This window comes from Megalops cyprinoides, chromosome 8 (genome assembly GCF_013368585.1).
Source record: "Megalops cyprinoides isolate fMegCyp1 chromosome 8, fMegCyp1.pri, whole genome shotgun sequence".
Classification (NCBI taxonomy): Eukaryota; Metazoa; Chordata; class Actinopteri; order Elopiformes; family Megalopidae; genus Megalops; species Megalops cyprinoides.
Genome location: NC_050590.1, coordinates 2933160 through 2951028, shown reverse-complemented (window position 1 = coordinate 2951028; position 17869 = coordinate 2933160). Strand labels below are relative to the sequence as shown.

The 17869-nt window shown below is 45.9% G+C and overlaps 1 protein-coding gene across 1 annotated transcript; it reads left to right on the top strand.

Annotated features, from left to right (window-relative positions):
* Positions 1–5536: 5536 nt before the first annotated feature.
* On the top strand, positions 5537–16652 carry LOC118782329 (alpha-2,8-sialyltransferase 8B-like). Its single transcript, XM_036535642.1, has 6 exons — positions 5537–6014; positions 9663–9719; positions 10580–10711; positions 11100–11357; positions 13981–14274; positions 16367–16652. The coding sequence occupies exons 1-6, from the start codon at positions 5917–5919 to the stop codon at positions 16650–16652; spliced, it is 1125 nt and encodes a 374-aa protein (XP_036391535.1). The 5' UTR covers positions 5537–5916.
* The last annotated feature ends 1217 nt before the right edge of the window (positions 16653–17869 follow it).

Here is a 17869-nt window from a genome sequence, read left to right as displayed (position 1 = left end):
CCACTGAGATGAGAATACATATCCTTTATAATTTTTTGCATTTTTGGTTTCCGTAGGGGACAGTGTGGATGTTTAACTTTGAAAACCTTTGGACTTTGGTCCATTGTCAAGTGTATCCACATTGATTGTGCAGTGGTCTTTTTGTTCGTACAGACTATGTGCACTTCAGTGACTCTGCAGGACCATGAATCTTCGCTGATTACCTCACCCAGTCAGATTTGTTCTGATGCCATTACCTGCGGTGAAACGGAAACTCTGCCATTCATATCCATGCTGAACTGCGACATGTGCACTGCGAAAAAAGAATGTGGCATTGAAAATTATAAAGGTGGAGTAGATTGCAAGCTGTTGTATTTGCCGCGCTGAATCCTTTCTGAGCTGAATGCTGAATGCTCACTTGACATTCTGAAGTTGTCAGAGAGCGCTGGCCGTGTCATTGGAATTCAAAGAACGTCCAGTCATTGGGAGACAGAGGCCCATCAGCACTTGTCTGAATATTTCATGGTTTGGGCCCAGAAGTCCATCTGCTGGTGAGCACCTTTTGTCATGGCTCACTGGGTTGTCAATCATCATCCCTCTATGACCCAGCAGACCTGAATTCAAATGGACGCTCTCCGCACTGCCACCTGCTGGCCAACTAGCAAGCTGCTAAAACGACCTCTGTGTCGTTCAGAATAACGGTTTAAAATGTCACGTCGAACTGGCAGACATTTCGAGAAATGTTTGCTCACATTAATATGCCGTGGCCTTACCAATGTGCCATTTCCTGCCTTTTTTATAAAGCTTGAAAACAGAAAACAAGGGTTCTGACGGTGGCAGTTGAAGAAAAGACATGAATGGGTTGATACGCACGATGCAAAGGTCCTTTTTTACCTAATGTACTTGGCCGCACTTCAAGGAAGGTTCTTCTTTTCCCTGCAAGATATGCACGTGCTCTCTGCTGCATTATTCAGCAGGAAGTATAAAGTACAAAGCCGGAAATGTTCAGTTCTGTCGTTTCAGAGTTATTTCTACTACGATATTAAATTAGTCATTTAAGTGTGGATTATCCTCGTAATATTCAGACACATTTGAGAATGTAACTACTACATTTATATTAAACACATATTTCCAAAGGTCGTTGTCGAGTCAGAAGCATGTGACTAGCTCTCGATCAGAATATAACTTGAAAACACTGTGGCAGACGCATTAGATATGAGGTTCTTCATTTGTCTTTGCCTTACACAGACTTTGGAGATTTGTATTTGACAGGACAACCGTACTGTCACTTGTTTTATTTATTTATTTCCGGCGGGGGTGACCTCCGCAACGCTGCCTCCAGACGCAAGACCCTTGCACCCCTTTAATCTGTAACCATGTTTAAAAACACCAAAAGGGATTAAAAACATCCTTTCATGTTTGCACACATTGAAAAAGACAGACATTTTTAGTACGAAAACTAATCCACATCTTTAATCCCCACCGGCACTCCCGGTCTTGGAGAAGGCTCGGATCTGTGAAGCCGTCTCTCTGAGTCCTCCGGCTTGGAGGATCCCTTAAGAGCACTTTAATTGTAGCTGAAGATTAAAGTATAAAATATCTGCCCCTTTTTGCTTGGCTCGCCTTTCTTGGGATTTAATGATTTTTGGGTCAGCGATGAAAGGCGTGACTTGTAGTACGTTTGCTTCATTAAGATTCTGTTTATTTTTCTTTCCATCTTATCTCACTCGGAATTGATTATACAGTTTCTGCTTCACCATTTAACTGCTACGACCCCTTGAGACTCGGCTTTGCCTTTGTGTTGCGTATTTACTACAAGTGACTACTGCTTCCTCTAAAGGCGGATTGGAGTGAAAAGTCGAACTTTAAGGTGTTTGTTTTCATCCAAATGTTTTCTCTGACATACTTTTTGTGTCGGTACACAGTAATGTCAAAACGAGAATCTTCCTACTGTGAACAGACGTCAGTGCAGATACTCTATCGTTTCTCGGTTGAATGAGGTTTGTGTATGGAAACATGACCTTCTAATTTTGTTCTTTTTTTTGAAGAACACCTTGTGCTCGCTCACCCACTCCACCGAACCAACCTGTCCAAAAACCCAAGAAATGATTTAGGATTCTGCCATGGTAAACACGGCTTGAACATTAAGATCATTCCCCTCGAATAACGTTTGGCACAACGATTTACTAGGTCCAGACTCCTTCAAGTTATGGCAAGGGGAGATTACAAACAAGCAAAAATAAATAAACAATTAAATAAATATATAAATAAATGGACATTTGTTGTCCCCTTTCGATAACCAAAATCAAAGATAAATTTCCATGTACCTCCGTCAGACAGTGGCAGTCAGACAACTTCTAACGTTACTTTAGGACAAGCGCATTAGACTTCCTTTAACAGCCTCACAGCGCGCTGTGGGTTAATATAACGGACCAGGGGGTCGAGGAGCAGCAGAGATGAATAGCCTGTCCGTCCATGTTATTGTTAAAGTGACGGAACATTTTTTTATTACTATTATTTTTTTTTTTGCTGTGCTTTTGCATAATCTAATACTCGGACCCTGTCAATGCGGGCGGACGCTTGAGCGCCAGTGATTAACGACCCAATGGCGTCTGGCTGTTTTATCAGCGCTTCAAAAATGACACACCGATGAGAACACTGTGAGGCTTTCTGTCTTCAGCATTTTTTTTCAGACACGGCCGAATGGACACTGTGTAAATCAACATTAAAAGCGTGCTGTACAAGGTACTGCGGTGCTAGCATACTGCACGTGTCTATTGTTGGCCTCTTCCGTGGCCTCGCATTGATATTACTGCCTATCCCAGCTATAACCACGATAGCAATAGACTTGCTTCATAGGAATTGTGAATAACTGGACTTCTAAATCGTTTCAAAACTGTGATTCCTCAGAAAAAGATATGGCAAGTAGATTATCGCGTGTTTTCATTTTAATTGGCAGATATGCCAGAGTGCTGGGTTTTAAGATGAAAGATCTATCTAAAACTCACGTATTTTCAAAGGCCATCAAGACATGCTCTGTGGTGGATAATGGCAAATGAAATTTCAACGTAACTGCAGCTTGAAGAAAATTTGACATTTTCAGGCTAATGTACTTGAAAAGAAACCGTGCTGAATGGTTTTAATCGGAGGACAGAACAGTCAGTGGGCTTCGCAATGCTGATTCATAACTGCCTGAAACATACAACTAGTCCCTTTCCCTGAGTTATATTCCCGCATAGACTTGCCTTAGGCTTCTTCTTTTAAATCTCGTCAGCAGGTAACACTTTCTGAATGCCACAGTATCTGTCTCAGGGAAAACTTTCACGGAGACGCCTCACAGATTTACTGCAGGGTTAATGTTTTTTTTTTTCGTCCGAGGCAGTTTTAATTTTTATAGGTGTCAACAGAGGTAAAAAATGAGTGACAGTATATTGATGCGAAGAAGTGACAAAATACCTCTGTAAATGTTTACGATCCAGGGACCTCCTTCTCTAATTTAACTGCGCTGCCGTAAATCAAGAATCCGCAGAGCCGGCACAACTCGTCTCCACTCGCTCAGCCGCGCGGTAAATAAAACAAGCGCGCTGCACGCGCAAAGCTGAGCGCTCGCGATTTTGCTACTACGGGCAGCAGTGTGGTGTAGTGGTAAGGATAAGCAGGAATCGTAGCCGAAAGGTAGCGGGCTCAACCCCCCAATGGGACGCTGCTGTGGCAACGTATTTAACCCACAATTGTCTTAGTAAATGTGCAGGTGTATAAACAGATACAAATTGTAACTGATGTTAATTTGCTTTGGATAAGAGTGTCTACACAAATTTTCTCTTTTTTTGGGAGAATACTGATGCATAGCACAAGGGTCTCCTCTTGGCTGGTTCTTGGATGTAGCATTCAGGCAGAAGCAAAGAATGAACTCTGTCACCTCCCTCTAATGGATGGACAACTATGGGGTGGAGGGAAAACTCACTGGAAGTGAGGTCAGAGATGTTGAAGATGGTGATGAGATGAGGTAGGCCAACTCATTCAGCGGTTTTTAGGTATACGACAGATCGAATGTAGTGGGCGGCCCGAAGAACCATGCGATGAAATACTCCTAAATTGAAATCTAATTTTAGATCTTAATAATTTATATACACAAAATACATTAACCGATCATGTTGTCTGGTTGCCTAATTATATTTTCCAGTCTGTAACTGCTGTGTACAGTTCTGGGCTGAACAGAGGGATGTTATATTCACAAAGATCTAAAACACACAATTCCCTGGTTTATGTGCCTCTAGACAAGGAATCGTGGGACAAGTGTGGTACACAAGATGTATTATTCTTAAAAAATAATTTAAAAAACGCTAAAATAATAATGTAAGACCCAGATCTTTCTGTGTGCTGGCCGCAAAGTGATTCTGTGATGCCCCAATTCAGATACATCTCTCTATAAAAATATTGAATCTTTGGACGAAGCCTTGCTTGAGTGACAGCTACTAATTATTTTTCATGATAGATGCCCACTTCCACCCGTTCCCCTGTGGCTAACACACGCGCGCGCACACACACACACTTACACGCACACACAGCACTGAGGATATATCCTCCAGCAGGAATTGAAGAACAATAACACATGCACTCTGCCATCCTACGGTAACCAAGTGTGTCAGAGAGCGTTTGATAAAATGGAAGGCTTTGAAGTTGAAGTGTAGTGCGCCAAAAATGTGTCTCGTCTCACCCCCCCCCCCCCCCCCCCCCTTTTTTTATTACCTCACAGCTCACAGTCATGTTTCCATGGAAATGTTACTCAATTTAGCTAAAACGTATGCGTACTTTTGCCCTAAAAGAAGCTCTAAGAAACCAACCCTCAAAAGTCAAATACATAAAATTAACATAACATAGCGTAATTAATTCACTGAAAAAAAAAACTGCATATCATTAACACAGCTAGGAACGGTAAGCCTAAATAAAGTACACAAAGTCCAAAAAATTGATTTAAGAGAATCAGAGAGGAAAATATGATTAAAGTTGAGCAAACCACCTGTACTCGAACTGGAATGGTTATGTTACAAATGATGGGTGGACGTGAAGGTGCCGCTCATTTAGGAGTAGCTGTAGTGTAAAGAGAGTAAAGCAGAATCTGGCCAATGCCAGATTAGAAGGTACAGTGATGAAACGGCACTTTATAAGACACCACTCAAGCACTATGATGAGTTATTAATATAGCACACGAGGAACATTTACAGATTTGCACATAGTTTGAATAGGCTACGTAGGCTACATATATATATAGCCTACATTATATACATAAACATATACATATGTTATTATTTGTTTGTTTCGTTTTTTTGAAGGATACACTTAATAGTTAACAGAAACAGCAATATTCATAAAAATGAAATAATAAAATCAAGTCCTTTGCTGGTGAACCGTTCTCCTTTACCTGCTAAGGTTATACATAATTAGACCACAGGCGTGTAGCGCTTGCTGTACCTTTAAGGTTTTAATAGCTACGACTCCTTATTGCTTGGCGAAAATCCCAGTGAGGCTTTCTCTTGTAGTTGCATTGAAAGTTTGAGTGGACCAGGGGTATAAATGAAACGGTGTAGCTCCCCCGGGGACACAGCGAGAGGAAAGCAAGAGAGAGAGAGAGACAGGAGAGGGTAGCGACGGAGGCGGACCCCAACCTGGGAATTGTTTTCTTGGAACTGATTGCGTTTTCATCCATATGACAACACACGGCACAAGTAAGAAGAAAACCAACAAAGGAAATCCAAACACACACCGCATGGAGTGGGCTGAAATCATACTGAAGAACAACTATCGAAGCACATCGAGCACAATGGCTTGCTACCGACAACTGCCTGAAAGTCCGAGAAGGGAATGGATTTTATATCGCTACCATGTAGCGAGCTGTTGATTTTTTTTAAAGATTGATCATTGGAAAACAATTGAGTCATGTCGTTTGAATTCCGATCATTGATGTTCGGAATTGTGATATTACTTGTAATATTCTTAATTATTGCTGACATTTCTGAAGTCGAAGAAGAAATTGGGTATGTATAGCTGTGCGTTTATTCTCAGTCGTCTCGTGTTCTTGCAAACACTACCTAGCTAGCTATTCTTCGCATGTCGCGTGGACGCAGCAGTTGTTAGCCTAGCCTTCCCCCCCACAGACAGTATAGCTTGGTGTCTGTCTAAAAGGAAAGGGCTCATTGTGTCGTAATGTTGTGAGGTACCACTACTATAGCACCATACCCCGTCTGTTTCGGTTGGCAAGTTCAGAAGTTCACTTAACGGAAAGGTAGGTATCAAAAGAGGTGGGCAATGATAAGTGTCTGGTTCCGTTAAACCTTTGTTGCGATAACAGTACATTGAACCGATAGTACACTCCTCATGGTAGTTACCTAAGCGACACAGAACTTGCTCAGTATTGTTTAAGTAGCCCATTTACAAAGACCCGTGCCGTTTAGGACGATAAATTACCTTATTTAGGTAAATTTCCAGTTTAGTTTGTGACATTTCCATACCGTAGCTGAGGCGCCGTTGTAAACCAACATCTTCAGAAAGACACGCCTTCATTACAATGCGAGCACGGCAGTGTAGATCTTAATAGCCCTGCGGTGAATGTAGCAATCGCGAATCTTTGGTGAGTTCACCAAAGCACAGTTTATGTCCTTCTTACGGGGCAGGAATGATATTAGACGTGCGTGTAAACCGGCACCTACGATGTCCCCGAGGAAACTGCATATAAATCAGTTTTTAGTGGGAATGTAAACTTAATTGACACAAATAAAAAAGTAAGAGATTGTGTGTCTGGGACTGTGTGGAGTATGGAAGTGAGTTTGGAGATCGGTCGTGATGGCTATGGCTAATGGCTTCTACCCTGTATTTTCCGAATATACACCCTGGACCATCATCATATTTCAGTGCAACTTGCTCTCGCGGGCGCGATAAGCGTCGTCAGAATAGGTGCGTCTCAAGGGGGGACGTTCTAGCCGTCTGTCCAGCAGGAGGTATATAGTAGGCTAGCGCAACGTTGTACAGTTTCAGGATCACTGAATTAACATTGAAGAACGGTTATTTCTTTATATAAGCAGCTAAATGTGTTAGGGCAAAGGCTTAGAAAATATCGTTTTTAGGTCATTCAAATACATATCGCCATGTACCACATGTTTACCATGTTTATTGAGACACCGGATGGAAAATAAGGACAGGTTCCAAAAACTAGTTGGAACTCCACTGTTCATAATGGAGTGGTGATCTGTTCCAGTTGCTTTTGTTTATGAAAGATTTTTTTTAAAAATGGAAACCAGTCCAAGAACGGGAAGTCACTTAATCTCTCAACAACAACCACACAAAACTGATACCAAAATTAGGCTCAGCACACCGCATTCGGGGAGCTAGGAATCAACCAGCAGGGCACTCAGATGTCCTGTTCGCTGGCCGTCTCTGCATTCGCAGCAGAGAGGTGTTTGTTCATCAGGTGTGAGGGGCACGGGGGTTGAGGTTTGATTTATTGCTTGGAAACTGCCCAGAGACAACAAGGAATTCTCATTTCTTCAGATACTTCTGAGCGCTGTGGCTGAAATCCTCAGTACTCCCTGAGTCTGATAGACCTGTTGTCTCAAAGGCGGGCTACATACACGCAGCCTATGGCGTGTTTCCATCGGCAACGTTCAGCCACGGTTGAGCGGTGGCCTTGCTCAAAAGGCAGCAGAGGAGGGGATGAAGGATGGTCACTTTGGCAACATCTTGGCTCCCTGGTACTCCATGTGACCAGTGTGTGGCGACAAGAGGAGGTGTGCTTGTGGAACTGATGAAGGAGGAGGTGGCCTGGCTCAAAGGCAGCTGAATCGCGCGGGTCTCCCGTGAGCGGAGCAGATCTTTACAGTAAACATGGAACGCGTCCAGCCAGGCAGAGGCCTCCTTCTCCTGCCCGCGAGAGGGAGGGAAAAGCTTTCATTTCTGTTCTTGTCACGCTGAGCTCTTTCATGCATGGTTAATTGCCAGATACAAGTGAATTAAAACAGCAAAACGAGGAAAGATTACTAACAATTATCAGACACAGAATACATGTTGCAGGCGGATCTCAGGAGGGGAACAAAACCTGTTGGATCTTTGTTTTGCCCACCAAGCTTCCTAGCCACTTGCTAGCAGTTGCACTTGTGGTTACGTGTAGCTTTCAACTCTGAACGAGTCTAATGGGAAACGAGAACTGAAATCTGGCATCTTTCCCTTACTAACTGCACTTCAAGCTGATGGAAGGAAATTTAGTTTATCTTGTAGATGGTTCCCTGTTTGCTGAGGTGATCAACAAGCAGCTCGATGTAGCTGATGGAAACAAGCCACAGTGTCAAACACTGGCCGAGCCCTGTTAATCAGGAAAAAAAAAAACAGGTTTAACACCATCAGGGGAGTAAAAGAGGCATCCTCTACTTCAGCTTAATGTGTCTCAAATGCCTCTTTTTAATGAGTTGCTGCATACATATTGTAATGGAATTCATATTTATCACAGATTTGACAGTGCTGGGAATAGAGCCTGTGTTTGGACTGTGTCACTGATATTTCTTACCCAGGTAATGACTTTTTTGCTTGATGCAAGACTACACTCTTCAGTTTTTTTCCACACCTCATTCCCAGTCTTGTGAGGGACAGAAGAGGCCGCCTGTGGAGAGGGCTCTGTATTCCCCACATTGATCTGTTCCGTTTATCTCCGCTCCACGTACGTTCCTGTTTTCGAAAGGTTCTGAAACGCATGTGGCATTTTCCATTACTAGATACAGCCCTGCTGTATCGTGGGGCTCTCTGTACGAGAAGAGGAGTGCACACATATGATTTTGATAAATGGAGCTCAATCGGGTCACTCTGTCAATGAATTACAGACCCAGGTTCTTATTATTATTTTTAGCATGCTTATTATCTCACAGTGTTTTGACTTGCTGTGACCACAGCTCCAGTACAAATTTCATTTGTAAATGTGAAGTGTGAAGTTTTTTTGTGATTTCGTGTTTTTCTGCGCATCGGTTCTGAATGTTCTTTTCAAATGGCCGATGGTGCACAGCTTGTTCTCGGTGAATGCGTTTAAAACGGCACAGAGGAGATTTCACAGCCTTTTTGTGCGATTCCGTGACAGCGTGCGGACATGTTCGCGTTCTGCTCCTGCTGTTTCTGAGTAGCTTTCTGGAATAAAACTAGTGAAAAAGTTCAGTAGGATTGACCAATATATTAAGTGCTCCGATATGCTTTCCTTGTGCAGTCTTATAAATAAGGATGATTAAACATGTCCAAGCATTTAAGAGCAAACTGACCAAGCCTCACAATGTAGAGTTATGTAGAATTGTGGTCATATCCTACAGGTTTAAAGACAGAACAGTTCTTGAATATTTTGAGATTTATATCTGGTTGTCTTATGGTTCCATACCAATGCAATACTTTTGATTGCAATGGTATATCAGCTTTTTGTCTCTTACCTTTGCTGTGATAAGCCTATATCGGTGTTGTGATTTCAGTGTAAGATCTGTCTTATCTGTACTGTTCACTGAAAGTCTGTCCCTTTATACACAGTGAGCCAACTACTCGTTTACGAGCCTAAGTTTTTTTAAAGCCCATAACAGCTGTCCTTCTTCACGTTTTATCGAAATACTCTCACAATTGTCAGCTCAGGATTACGATGAGGATTTCTTTTTCTTCTCTTACTTCAGGACTCGGGGAGGCGTGAAGAAACGTTACCCACAGAGCTTCACTCCCAAGTCGAGCAGGTGCGTTTGATGTTCCTCTCTTCCTTGTGCATGTGACGTGTTTTTACCCACAGACCACAGGGCCAGTCAACAGCAGTGGCGCTGGGCTGTTTTGAAGCAGCTTGCCGCTCAAGACAGGGGTGGGTGGCTGCATTTGTTGAATGGAGAGTGATTATTGTACTCAGGCGGTTCAAGAACCTGGCTGGAACAGAAGCAGAGAGACATCAGAGCCTCCCCAGGACTGGGACTGAGATGCCTCCGAGTTTATATTTAGAAACGCAGAGAATATTACCCAGCTCCCAGCATGTTGGCAGAAATTCTCAGGGTTCTCATTAAGTTCTTATTCACTTTTTACCTGAGGCATGATAAGAACTCATTAAATCGGCGGTTGCCATAGAAACGTGCCAACTCTCTGTGGGTGTGGAACACAGGTATGGATTACCAAACGATGCTTGGCTAATGAAACAATCCTTCAATTAGGAACACTGTCAAAATCAAAAGTATGTGAGAGGTGCTAGTCAGAAATGAAAATTGCGTTGTTTCCTTTCCGGCTGTCTGCAGCAGAGAGCTCTAACCCAGATGCTTGTGACAGTGGGACCCACTGGGACACTGTTGTCATGTGTCATATTTGAGCTCGATGTACAGGAATGACAGTGACACAGACCACCACCGGTCCTGTCCTCGTGAACCTTGCCTTGCTTGTGTGGGAAGAACGCTCAGTGTGAGGCTCTGAGTAGCGTCTTTGTCCAAATTTCGTTGCACCGTCAGCTGCCTAGTTTCTTCCCCAGAGAGCTGCATGGTATTGCAGGGAGGTGCAGCATCCTCGCTCGGTGGAACAGAGGTGCGAGACAGAGAGATTTGTTCTGTTCTCCTGCGTTTAGGGATGTTGGTATGGTGGCGGACCCGACTCCGAGAGCCGAATCAGGGTGCGGCCTTCCCTCTCCTCCCAGGAACAGCTCGGGACAGCTCTCGGACGAGTGGAGCTTTAACAGGACCCTCTCCAGCTCCATCAGGTAATCCCATGCCATGCCGTGCCACGATTACGCATCCTGGTCACATCCTCTGTCCTTTGTGGCCCCTGTGTGGTGGAATGAGAATCCTGTTGTGGTCAGAGCAGCTGAATCGCTAGCCACATTCCATCACAGACTGAAAGCCCACCTCCTCAAACTCCATTTCCCTGTATTAATGCGGTAGTGTAGTGGTTAAGGAGCAGGACTCATAACCAAAAGGTTGCCTGCTGTACCATTGGCCAAGCTACTTAGCTCACAGTTACCTCAGTGAATATCCATCTGTATAAATGGATAACATTGTAAAAACCTGTAAATGATGTAAGCCACTGTGGATAACAGCGTCTGCTAAATGCTAATAATGTAATGTAATGTGCTGTGTCCTCTCTCCCAGGAAGAACATCCTGAAGTTCCTGGACGCAGAGAGGGACATCTCCATCCTGAAGGGGGCGCTGAAGCCTGGCGATGTGGTCCACTACGTCTTTGACCGACAGAGCACCACGAACGTGTCGGAGAGCCTGTACCGGCTGCTGCCGGCCGTCTCCCCGATGAAGGGCCAGCACCACCAGCGGTGCGCCATCGTGGGAAACTCCGGCATCCTGCTCAACAGCAGCTGCGGCCGCGAGATCGACGCCCACGACTTCATCATCAGGTGCGGCCTGACGGCTGGGTCACGCCGCGTAGCTGTTAGCATGTACCCATCTGACAGACGCCCTCGTCCAGAGAGACTGACAGGGTGTTCGTGGCAGGAGCGCCATGAAAGTGAATAGAACAAGGGCAGAGTTTCAGCATTGCACCCGTCAGCTGCACGACATACGACATAACACATCAATCATCTAGCGACAAGCTGAAAATCAGCGTGAAGGTATTGCATACTAACATTGCACCTCTGTTGTTAGCACACATTGTTTCAGCCCTCTTTCCGTTGACTGGTTGTTAACCCGTATAAAAAGAATTTACACCATTGTCATTTAGCAGTTGCTCTTCTCCAGAGCAACTTCCATACGTCACAGTTGTCGCCATTATACAGCGCAGGCAATTGTGGGTTAAGTATCTTGACCAAGGGTACAACAGCATTGCCCCAGCAGGGGAACAAACCAGCAACCTTTTGGTTATGAGCCTTTCTCCTTGCCACTACACTGCACTGCTGAAATATATATTAATATATTAAGTAAATTAAGTGTTTGGCATTGTAACAAAAAGGTTGCTGGTTTGATACCTCACTGGGGCACTGCTGTTGCGCCCTTGAGTGAGGTACTTAACCCACAGTTGCCTCAGTAAATTCCCAGCTGTATGAATGGATAAAATTGTAACCTACCTACGTCTCTCTGGCTAAGAGCTAAGATCTGTTAAATGACAATAATGTGACATGATGTACCCAAACAGAAATAATTTACACATTTTTAAATGGACTGATTGAGTTGAAAACATATTTGCAAAAATATTTTTTCAGTTTTTTTTTTTTTTGGATGGGTAATGTAGTCTTTACCTGTTTTCAGTTTTCAGTCTTTACCTGTTTTCAGTTCAGTCAAATAGCTGTTAACTTCAACAGGTCTCTGAGGGCTTGCGAGCTTTAGAATGAAGAGTGAGTGCTTTCAGCAATTAAGTACTCGCTGTGCAAATTCGACTTTTAAAAGGCTTTGTTGGACTTTCGGAAATGTAATGAGCCAAGTACTGCAGCAAGGCCACTAAGATGAGAGTTCTCAGCCTGGATCTGTAACAGGTCATTAGAGTTGTGGTTCCTCCGGCGCTCTTACAGGTAACAGTGAAAAAGGAAATCAGCCAATGGAGTGGACTAATAATTCGTCCAGGGATGGTACCGCCACTTAACGACTCATTTGGACCCAGGGAGATTCTTATGCACTAATAGGCAGCAGTGTGTTGGTAGTGGTAAGACGAAGGGCTCGTAACTGAAAGTTTGTAGGTTTGATTCCCCACTGGGCCACTGCCGCTTTACCCTTGGGTAAGGTGCTTAAGCCAGAATTGCCTCAGTAAATATCCATACCCTGGAGAAATGAATAATATTGCAGCAGCCACAAGGTTTTATTGAACACATGACAGTGGTTTTTAACAGGCAAACAAGAGAAATAAAATACTTGAGAGCACTGTTATTAAACCTGGGGCTTCTATTAGAAGCCTGCAATTATGGTTTTGGAATGAATGGCTATAGATTACAGGTGTTGAGCATTAATACATTAAGGTAATTTTTTTCTTTTTCTGCAATTCCTTGTAGTCTTTTAGTCCTTGTTTTGTAAATTGTATGTACATTCCACATTTGATCGGCTTCAGGGCCTGGACAGCATTAATGCAGGCGGGCTTTGCAGGTTTTTATCCTCAGCCTCTTCAAGGTCAGATGAGAAACTCATCCAGTTAGCCACTAATTAATTTAATTAGGTAATCAGGAGCTCAGCTGGAGTAAAAAAAGATACTGTCCGGCCTCCTGGGAGTTGGCTGGCCCAGCTCTAGGTTTTATTGCACCATGAAACACAGATTGCGTGCGTGGTCAAGATTACTTGAGTGTATGCAGTTAGGGTTAGTTGCGTGGTCAGCTCAATTTATGCCCGTGGTTTATTGAGTGTGTTAATTGAGTTAACTGAATGAATGGGTTTGGTGAAGTGTGTAATGTGAATGTGTGTGGTCAGGGTTAGTGATGTGTGCTGTGAGCTTTGCTGAGTGAGTGGTCAAGGCTAAATGTCTGACGCATGTGGTCAGGCTTTGTTGAGCAATACCTGCGGTCAGTGCTAGCTGCATAAAGTGAGTGGTCAGAACATGCGGTCAGGGTTTGCTGCATAAAATGTGTGGTCAGGGTTAACTGAGAATGCGGTGAGGGTTTTCTGAACATGCGGTCAGGGTTTGCTGCATAAAATGTGTGGTCAGGGTTAGCTGAACATGCGGTCAGGGTTTTCTGAACATGCGGTCAGGGTTCGCTGCATAAAGTGTGTGGTCAGGGTTTTCTGAAGATGCGGTCAGGGTTTGCTGCATAAAATGTGTGGTCAGGGTTAGCTGAGCATAAGGTCAGGGTTTGCTGAACATGCAGTCAGGGTTCGCTGCATAAAGTGTGTGGTCAGGGTTAGGTGAACATGCGGTCAGGGTTCGCTGCATAAAGTGTGTGGTCAGGGTTAGGTGAACATGCGGTCAGGGTTCGTGCATTAAGTGTGTGGTCAGGGTTAGGTGAACATGCGGTCAGGGTTTGCTGCATAAAGTGTGCGGTCAGGGTTAGCTGAACATGCGGTCAGGGTTTGCTTAAAGCATGCTGCTCTCTCCCTCTCTCTCAGGTGTAACCTGGCACCGGTGGAGGAGTTCGCCCGGGACGTGGGCCGGCGCACCAGCCTGGTGACGATGAACCCGTCGGTGGTGCAGCGGGCGTTCCAGGACCTGTCGAGCGAGGTGTGGCGGGAGCGCTTCCTGCAGCGGCTGCGGGGGCTGGACGGCAGCGTGCTCTGGATCCCCGCCTTCATGGCCAAGGGGGGCGAGGACCGCGTGGAGTGGGCCGTCCGCCTAATCCTGCAGCACGCCCTCAACGTGCGTGCCGCCGTGCCCTCCCTGCGCCTGCTGCACGCCGTGCGAGGGTAAGAGGCCCCGCCCCGCCAAGGGCTGTTCGCCAGGCGGCAGCGGGTTCGAATCCCAGGTTTTGGCACTGCCAGGATGGAACAGGGACGGATCCATGGTTCTCAAGGCTTTGTCCAGTGTGGCAGGGGTGACTCACGCCAGCCACCTCCAACGGGCAATGCGTGGCAGCCATCTTGTGTCAGAACACTTGCCACAAATGAGGCAGAAAGAGAGGGGGGGATTTTTTAGCCAATGAGACTTGAGGATGCTTGGATGGGCAGTTCAGGAACTTAGGAAGGGCACAGGGGAACCGCCTCAGGTAGCCTCCAATCAAGCCACCAGAATCTTCTCAGGAGGTGTCCCTCCATCAAAGTGAAAAGAAACAAACACACCATTAGCTGTGCTAAGTGTCAAATCCCGATTACAGCATAAATCATAGGTGAATAGCCAGCAAAGGAGTCTGGGCAAGGGCTGCTGGCCGGTAGTGTCCTGTGCTCTGATTAAACACAGTTTATACACCATTGAGTCTTGGGGGGTACTTTGGTGGCCTTTGTGCATACGTATGGGTCTCCGCTCTAGCCTTCGTGCTCCCTGTGAGTGTAACTGTAAGCTCGGCTGCATTCCCCTGGGTCCACTCAGTCCCCCGTCTCTGCACGTGTCCTCCTGTAGCCCTGAGAGGCTCACTTCCCGCTGGGTGGCAATTATAGACCTGCTCAGTCACAGCTGACACATAAACATGCACACACACAAACTAGGTCGATCCCTGCACTTGAGAGAGGAAACTTCAGAGAAGCCGACACAGAACGGTTGATTAGAGATTTGTGTCAACTAAGACCATCAAACCGCAGCACTTTCCATTTCTCTATGGAGATATTTTGTACCAAGGTACATCTGTCTCTCTGTTAACAACAGCCTTATGACAGGTAGTTCTCTAGGATCCGGACAGACCTCTTGAGTACTTGTCAGTTGGCAGGTCATGTGTGGTGGGGGGGGTCGGTCCGAGATGAGGGTGTTGGGTGCACTGTGTGTGTGTGTGTATGTGTGTGTGTGTGTGTGGGTGTGCATCAGATGCATAAACACACAGATGCATCGTGCATCAGCATGTGCCTGTGCATGCAGGCACCTATGTGTGTGCATATGCATGAGTTGTGTGTGGGTGTGTGTGTGCTTTGTGCAGATATATCTCTGTAGCTTCTCATGCCTTTGTGAGACTGTGAGTAAATCAGTGTGTTTATCAGCTTGTGTATTTTCGCTTGTGTGCATGTCAGCGCTCGTGACCGTGTGCGCTTAATTGGAGCTCGTTGTTTCAGTCTGTCTCTCCCAGGGTGGTGGGGAGATCACACCGCTTGGCTCTGCTGACATACTTCAGTGGAGCTGTGACATGTGTTGCTCTCAAACAGCCATAATGAGGTGTTTAAATGACACACACCTCCAGATGATCTGACTAGCATCTTCAAGTTTTCAGGCTAATGAAAAGCCCAGCTCCCTGTGGGGAAAATCCACTCTGCAGCTATATGTTTATCTTTCTGAGATGATTATTCTCTGGAGAATATTACAGATGAATGCATGTGAATGTATGGTCATATGTAAATACGTATGTTACATTGTAAATACATACATATTTAGAAGTGTAAAATTCACTCTCCTGTGAGGCTCAGCTGGTAAAAGCACTTGTTTTCAAGGTTAAAAACTACAGCCCAGGGTCCATCCCGGCCATTTCATCAGCCAAACATGACCAGGATCCCATAGTGGTGGAACAAATTGGTTTGTTCCCTGGGGATATAGGGGAAGGTAGGTTGGCACAGGGACATTCTGTAGTTTAACAGTGACCCCTGCTGATTGGTCAGGGTAGTGCAGGAAGACGGTGTAGTCTCTCAGAGGATGGCATGTTACCCTTGCCCCCCCTCCCCATTGATAGTGGGGGTCATAGCTGCAGAGCATGAACTGTACAATTGGCAATTCCAAATTTGGGAGAGAACTGAGAAAAAAACATTGGGTAATTGGGCATTCCAAAATTTTTTAAAAAGAAATGTAAAATTCCCACGGGGATTTGTGTGAGACGGCAGCTTTCTTCCCACGGGGTGAGTCTCAGAATGTTTCTCTGTCTGACAGGTACTGGCTGACAAACAAAATCCTGATCAAGAGGCCGACGACAGGCCTGCTGATGTACACCCTGGCCACGCGGTTCTGCGAGGAGATCCACCTCTATGGATTCTGGCCGTTTCCACACGACCTGCAGGGGAACCCTGTCAAGTATCACTACTACGACACACTGACGTACGAGTACACCTCTCAAGCGGGCCCCCACGCCATGCCCCTGGAGTTCCGGACCCTGAGGGCACTGCACAGCCAGGGGGCGCTGCGTCTCCAGGCTGGCGCCTGCCGGGCCGCCACGTAACCCTGCCGCGCAGCAGAGGATTCTGGGAACAGCCAACAAAGGATTCTGGGAAAAGGCTGCTGGAGGGAGCGGGTGCTCAACAGCCAGTGAAAGATTATTAGAGAGGGCTGCCAGAGGGAGGGGGGCCTGGACAGTCAGCAATGGATTCTGGGAAATTGGTGCCAGAGGCAAGGGGTCCTGGACAGTCAGCAATGGATTCTGGGAAAATACTGCCAGAGGGAGGGGGTCTCCGGGGAAGCATACAGTTACATCAGTGTAACGCTACAGCTTTGCCTCAGCACTGAGAGAGGTAGTCCAGTGCCATACGGTGGCTTAAAGAGAGAGCACACCTGTGGGCGTGAAGCGGGCGGGGCTGGGCTCTCAGATCCTGCTATGTCGAAGCTCCCTTCAGGGATGGGTTTAGGGGGTAAAGCCTCGGGCACGAGGTGTGCTTTTTGTGTCCGGGACTGAGCATGCTGTGATTGTGCCTGCCACATTACATCAGACATCAGTTAGCTACGATTTCTCCTTGTGGAGTGGCTGGACTCTGCCCTGGCATGCTACAGGAGAGATGCTGCATCTGAGGCTGTGGAAGAGTAGGTATCTCCACCTTGGCTTGCGCTCAACTGAGGAGCAGACGCACAGTGTCACCACGTCAACCGAGGATCAAATAAATCCTCCTCCTTATTCCCTCCACCTCTGGTCCGATCCGGTGTGTCTTCTCTGTCAGGCTGCCAGTGTCTTTCTCCTTCCACCACTTTCTTGATGCATCCAATCATTGTAACTCTGCAGGAAACGGCTGCTGGACCATTACGGTGTTCATTAACATGTTTCCGTGTGCATGTGACACATTTCAGCTGCAATCATGGCAAGCGTGTCTAAAATAAAATAGGACTGTTTTAGGCTGTAGGGGAAAAGGTTATGGAATTAAAATAATGTCATCGACTCCCTAGTGAACTGTGAACTGGCAGCAGCTGCAGGGGTATAATGAGCCAGCCTGGGTCCAGCCCTACAGTGGGAAAGAGTATAATGAGCCAGCCTGAGTCCAGCTCTACAGTGGGAAAGGGTATAGTGAGCCAGCCTGGGTCCAGCCCTATAGTGGGAAAGGGTATAATGACCCAGTCTGGTTCCAGCTCTACGGTAGAAAAGGGAGAAAATGAGCCGGCCTGGTTCCAGCTCTACAGTGGGAAAGGGGTATAATGAGCCAGGCTGGTTCCAGCTCTACAGTGGGAAAGGGT